General features: G+C 37.4%; 1 protein-coding gene across 1 annotated transcript in view; it reads right to left on the reverse strand.

Annotated features, from left to right (window-relative positions):
* Positions 1-7135, reverse strand: part of LOC107732235 (MAP/microtubule affinity-regulating kinase 1) — a 65560-nt gene that overhangs the window by 35507 nt on the left and 22918 nt on the right. Inside the window, exons 2-3 of the mRNA XM_016543514.1 lie at positions 5614-5817; positions 4755-4808 (exon numbers count right to left, since the gene is read on the reverse strand). Of these exons, the coding sequence (XP_016399000.1) occupies positions 4755-4808; positions 5614-5817 (258 nt within the window). The remainder of the gene's footprint in view (positions 1-4754; positions 4809-5613; positions 5818-7135) is intronic.

Here is a 7135-nt window from a genome sequence, read left to right on the forward strand (position 1 = left end):
CTGCTGGGCGGCGATCAAACGGGCAGGGCAGCGCTTTTCAAGAGCGGAGATAGCTACTAGACGAATCATGTCATTTTTTCTTATTTTGTCGTAAGTTATGCTATTACTCCATTCATTTATACTAGCACATAATGTATATTCAGCGCTCCCTGAACGCAGTCTCTGGCTTTTTGCCAGTCAAGCGCAAGCACGCAGGGACGCGTCCAGAGAATAACGACTCTGATCTGATCATATAGTCTTTCCGAGTCACAGGGCTCAAGTCTCGAGTCATTGCTGTCAAAGTCTAAGTCGAGTCTCAAGTCTTCTTTAATTATGTCAAGTCGAGTCGCAAGTCATCAAATTTGGGACTCGAGTCCGAGTCAAGTCTCGAGTCATTGCTGTCAAAGTCTAAGTCGAGTCTCAAGTCTTCTTTAATTATGTCAAGTCGAGTCGCAAGTCATCAAATTTGGGACTCGAGTCCGAGTCAAGTCTCGAGTCATGTGACTCGAGTCCACACCCCTGCTATTTTGCATAATGAGAATAAACAGTATGCAAATAGTATTTCACGATTTTTTTTTTTGTTTAAATTTGAGTTCGGAAAGTAAAAAGTGATCACATTTTCAGAAGTCTGGAAAATGTGACATTATAATGATGGATGTAACTGTGGAATTAAAAAAGTGCAAAAAAGTGCACGTATTACGGAGACAAACTAATTATTTTGTTCTCTAATGAACAATATATATTATTAAGATCTCATGAGCACAGCAGCGATGTCTCTTTACACATGACCTTTGACCTCTCTCTGTCCCGTGGAATGTGTCCTCTGAACAGTTGGAGGCAAAAAAAAAAAGGGAAATCAAAAAATCTTGCTGATATAACAATATCAAGAGAAATATTCAACGACTATTAATTCTGACACAATGGTTCAGCCCTGGATCAGTTCACACCAAATCTGCGGTCACATTTACCATTGTTTGACAAGAATCTAGCCATTTTAATAAGAATCCACAGAATCAGGAATTTTACGAAAGATTTCTGACGTGAACTGGGTTCACGCTGGTCACATGACTTTGCTTTGTTGACCAAAAGAAAGCTGCTTGGTTTGAAAGTGACTTATGTTTGAGCTGTGCTTCATATACCACTACTCTACTGATAATTCAGTAGATGATGGATCTTTTCGCCTGCGATATTTCACTAAAATTGAGCTAATGTGACCACCCTTGTGGCAGAGTTATGAATTGCACGAAAGAGTATGTGTGTTTGTGGCATACAAAACTTCTTATCTTACTGCTACTATTTCTTGAATAGGAATGTTACCTTAATAATTTCCAGCAAAATTTTGCTTATAGTTGTTTGGCAAATACATCTTTTGCATCTAAAATTGTCACCGTTTAATTCATAATTACACTGTGTGGTGTTTGGTAAAAACAAATTAACATCAATATAAATATACATGAATAGTCATCAGATTGGGCCTACTGATTATTCAAAATGACGATTAAATGAGAACGCATTTGAGAACCCAACAAACGCTGGTTGTATAGTAAGAGCTCATAAAAGTGCAATGACACAGAGCTTTGTGGAATGCTCTCGGACGCGCGGAGGTTAGCCGATAGCAATTAATTGCATGCAGAGGTTTCCACAACTGAGAAAAAAACCCTGATCGTTCTGTGCTGGGTAAGATTCCAGCAGAGCCAGCATGCAGCTGTTAATTTCATTGCTGAATACTGAAATACTGAATCTGGAGGAATAAATGTTCTGGAAGAGAATTCACTTATGACGCCAGGTGAGTAACTGGATGATCCCTGTTGGGGGAGGAGGTAAACCAACCGTATTTACAGACAAACTCTGACACTGTGTGTGTGTGCACCTCAACATGAAGTCATTAATCTTGCTGTCGAAACGTGAGGCAATAGAGATCAGCGCAGGTTTCACTGACAACCTCACTGTCCATCTGTTCACGCAATGCTAATGTGCACCATCAATCAAACAATGGAGGACAAGCCTCATTAAAATATTCAAATGAGATGATAATTGACTGTACGGAAACAAAACTTCACATACATTCATTCATTTGGAAGATACTTATCCAATGTATAGTAGATTCATTTTCAAATGAATCTGTTTTCTGGGAAACAGTTACATGACCTTCCTCATGGTCTACCAGTTGAGCTACATCAATATAGAAAATAACAAAAAAGACGTTATTTAACAATGTTGTGTTCTCATAGAGGTGTTTAAGCATGGACAGCGAATGCCAAACGTCATTCGGACACCCTTGAAAGTCGTTCTGATCAATGCAATGCCTTCATTAACGGCCCTTCATCGAATGCTGTGCAAGCAAAGGTCATTCAACGGAAGTAATTTCGCTATTTGTGACCATCTGATCCTGAATGGTCCTCGTCTTGTTTAGGACCACGCCTCCTAAAACCTTAGGGAGTTTATTCAAGACTCACTTGGAACTTCAAAACCCTCAACTGCTCTTAATGAACAATGGGAGATGGGGAAAACTAGTCGTATTTCTTTTTCCGCAAATTTTCTCTTAAATCTATGAAATCTATGCTCGACAAAGCATTTAATGGGTTCTTTAATAGTAACCCCACTAATGGAAACGGTATGAAGAAAATGTCACGCTTCTACAAATATCCCATATATATAACATTGCCTAAAAAATGACTGAGTGAGCCAGTCATCGGCTAACATCATTTTATGACAGCTTTGGGATTTTGGAAATCACCCAATGTACTGCAAGGAGAGAAAGGACGTGAATATTGATTTAAAATGTTCAGACTGAGGATTTCTCTGCAGCAGACTGATGGACTTGCATGAGCTCTGATGTTGCTCTCATCACGAGAGGCTGCGTCATTCTCTTTAAGGTCATCGCTGCTTATTAAAGCCAAGAAACAGCCACTCTGACATTTTCTGCTCCAAGACAAAAAGGCAAGCCCTTTATTCGCTGTTATTATCATATTTATGTTGGATTGAGAACATTTGATCTACCTGACTGACAGTCTCTCTCTCTGTCTATCTAGGAAAATGCTAAAACATGTCAGCAGTGTGATAAAAATGGTGGCAACGTGCTAACAGTGCCATGGAACAAGCTAAAACATACTAGTAACATGAAAAAACACGATAATGACAGGCTAACAATGCATAGGAACTAGTGGTTCAACGGATCACAAATCTCACGGTTCGGATCACATTACGGTTTCTGACCCACGGATCGGATCATTTTTCGGATCAGCAAGAAAAGAAAAATATTTCAATTTAACTTGCTTTCCATTTATTACTTAAAGCGAAGTACTTCTTTGATACCACAGCAAATACTACTAGATTAACTAAGAAAGTTTAAACATGATTAAAGACACAAGAGAACAGCCAGCAAAAAGATAAATACAACAGGATATGTTACAAATAAAATAAGGTTGGTAGTATTCAAATACAGAAATGTAATAATTAGGGAAAATAACACTGCATAGTGTTCACAGTATAAATTAAATATAGATTTTTATCACAGCTGTTTTGTTGTTTGATGATCATTAATGACAGCAGCAGTATTTATAGGCCGCTGTCCCTTAAGACCTGATGCACGGATCCGATATAATGATGTTCGCGCGCCGTCTGAAACACGTGTGCGCGCTTCATGTGTGTGCGGCTGTGCGCGTAGAGAATAGCGCGCGAGTAACGAATCGAGTTCCCTTTCGCCTATTCTCTCTGGAATTGTTTAAAATGCGCTTGCTTGTGTAAATACGAACAAATTATAAACTTATACTCTATTGTGGTTACATTTTGCAATTAATCCGCGGGTCACATGTGTGCCGAACCGTGGGGCTTGGTCCGTACGGATCACGGATCAACTACGATCCGTTTAACCACTAATAGGAACATTAAACAAGCTAGCGACATGCTAACAATGCCTAAGTGCATATTATAAAATGGATAGTTCCGGTCCTTGATTCTGATTGGTTGAGCCAAGTTCAAAGCTGTTGTAAATTACTCTACAAACATACACCTTTGTTTACGTCTGTGTGTTGCTCGGCAACCACTTTGTTGGAACCACAACCGTTTCTGAGGAACTACTCCGTTTCGCGTCGTGCCTAACGACGCCCCTTAGCTGTTAGAAATTCACTGTAAATCACAGCTTCTTGGGGCTTATTGCTTTATTAAACATGCTAAAGATGTTAGCAACATGCTAACACTGCCTAGGAACATATTAAACATGCTAGCAACTTGCTAAAATATTTTACCAGCATGCTAACAATGCCTATAAACATGCTAAACGTGTTAGCAACATGCTACAATGCCTAGGAAAATGCGGTTAAGAGCACAAACATGCTAGCAACATGTTAGCAACATGCTAACAATTCCTAGGAACATGCTAAACATGCTAACAATGCATGTTTCTGAGTGAAGTGTTGTAATTTTACTACTTTCAGTAGTAAATTTTACTACTGACATCAAAACGTAATGTCCATGTTTGTTTCAATTGTTCCATATGTTTACTACATTTTGTTTAAATGATGAATTATTAAATACAGTTATTGTCGTGTCTACAAAGATACTGAGAACAAAAATCTCACAACAAATGTGAGTTTCAAAACCCAGATTTCTAATGCGCTTGTATGTATCTTAAAATACAGGGTGAAAGTCAAAAAACGTGCGAAGAACACGTCACAAAACATGTATTTGCTCAAAGAAAATGAGACATTTTTAACATGATTAAGATTTCACATTGCGAAATAACATAAAACCGTCTCAAGACACTGAGGTCTCACCTTTTGTAGACTTGTGGGGTTGAGCTGTGTTTTATCAATGATCTTCACCGCTACCTGAAAAACAAATATAGTGTTACAGTGAAATGTGTATATTTATAGATTCCTATAAATAGCCTATACATCTGAATATCTAAAGGCTACGGGGCATCTGCATCATCATCCCTCCCCGCGTCAGAGCAAAACGGCTCCATTTCTTACATAATCTGGAGTTTCTCTTGGTCCTGCAAGCGTGTTTTGATGTACAGGCTGTTAAATAATGCATGCCGTTTCCAGCACTAGCTAAGTGTCTTTATTTTAAAACTCAAAATAATCTCTTCCGCTTCCCTGAACTAAGAGTCAAGGGTTAAACAGGATAAATGCATAATGCGATATGCTTTCTGAGTTATGTTTGTAAATGGAAACGCACAGTCTGTACAACTTTCACACCGATTTCTTTGTCTTTGAATCTACGTCCATTCCTAAGGACTGCAGTGTTATTATTTGAATGTTTTACTTTTAAAATAATCACAATGTGTATCTATGAAAAATGAAGGGTCAAGACAATTTCAAATGCTGGAATTCTTCAATTCTCCAAATATGACAATGTAGTAAAAGTGTTAGCATTATTACTGTATATATTAGTGCTTTCAAACGATTAATCGCGATTAATCGCATCCAAAATAAAAGTTTTTGTTTACATAATATATATGTGTGTGTACTGTGTACATTTATTATGTATATATAAATACACACACATAAAGTATATATTTTGAAAATATTTACATGTATCTATATGTATATGTATATATTTATAGCGATTAATCGCGATTAATCGTTTGACAGCACTAGTATATATAACAATAAATATGTATCTGCTCACCTCTCTTCCTGTTAAAACATGGCGGGCAAGTTTGACTTTAGCAAAGTTCCCTTTGCCGATGGTTTTGAGAAGTCTGTAGTTCCCGACGTGAGGCTGTTCGTCTGTGATGGACGCCACTGAGTTGCGGCAGCGCGGGAGACTCTGTCGACTCGCTGATTTCGTGGGTGGTGCTGGTGTGTCCGTGTAGCCATCGACAGACGTGTGCTGAGAGACGAAAGGAAAGGGTGGTCAATTCAAACTACACGTAAACAAAAACAAAATCTTGCATTGTAACAAGATTTCCAAAAATTATGACATTTAAAAAAAATTTAATAAAAAAATGCACTCACTCAAACTTTCTATACTCCTATAAGATCCTAATTAATTTTCAAAACTACAAAAAAAGTGTTGATTTAATTAAACTATTATTAAAAAAAATAACATTGACATATGATATTTGAAATTATTTAAATAACATCTCATTTCAAATGTGGATTTCATGCCATCATATCAACACTACTGTCTTTGTGTTATTACTGGATTTCAGATTTTGCTGAGAAGTAAATCAAATATTTTATTTTGATTTGATTACTTTTTGTCTACAAAAACTGCATTACAAGTTACACAACCTCAAAACAACAAGAAAAAACACTGAAGCAACAAGTTGGACCGTAACAGGGCAGACTGCGTTCGCTTTTAAATGGTGTGTGAGTAATACCTACTTGTTTAAAAACAGATATAAAGTAAAATGTGTGCCAAACAAAAATGTGTAATATAATAAAAAAGTTTTTTTTTTCTTTTTAAACATTCTATTAGAATTACATTCTGGTGTAACTTGTACTTGTTCTCTCAGAACGCATTCTTCTATTCCAATGCGCTACTTTTCAATTGCTTTTCTATGTAAACAGGCGCCAGACGGACGTGTATGTCAATTGCATTCGCTTCTTGTATCTTTTGCAGCATCTTGCACATGAATGCTGTGATTTTAAGTTAAAAGAATATCAACTTTTACACGCAGCGCCGCTCAACAATGTCAATTCCAAAACAGTGGACCAATCAGAAGACCCCAGAGGCATGGAATTCATCCCCTTTAAAGAATAACATCACACTATCATCCATTAAAGCAGAACGTTTGTAACAAACTCATCACCTTCAACAAAAAAATAAGAGAATTACAGTGAAACGTTTAAATTGTAGGAATCCGTACACATTCAGATGTGTTTGGCTGTTATTCTGTCCCTATTTTTTTCAGCATCTCACGGCATGAGCATTTTTTTGAAAGATAACACATCACGTTAAAAGAAACGTTTAAATTGTAGGAATCCGTACACATTCAGATGTGTTTGGCTGTTATTCTGTCCCTATTTTTTTCAGCATCTCACGGCATGAGCATTTTTTTTGAAAGATAACACATCACGTTAAAAAGGGTTTAACTTTTAAAAGTTTGTCAAGACCCCTGCATTCTGTTTCACTCAGTCCGGCTGTTTCTGAACACACTCACACTCACACACACACACACACACACACACACACACACACACAC

This window comes from Sinocyclocheilus rhinocerous, unplaced genomic scaffold (assembly GCF_001515625.1).
Source record: "Sinocyclocheilus rhinocerous isolate Xijiao unplaced genomic scaffold, SAMN03320098_v1.1 scaffold909, whole genome shotgun sequence".
Classification (NCBI taxonomy): domain Eukaryota; kingdom Metazoa; phylum Chordata; class Actinopteri; order Cypriniformes; family Cyprinidae; genus Sinocyclocheilus; species Sinocyclocheilus rhinocerous.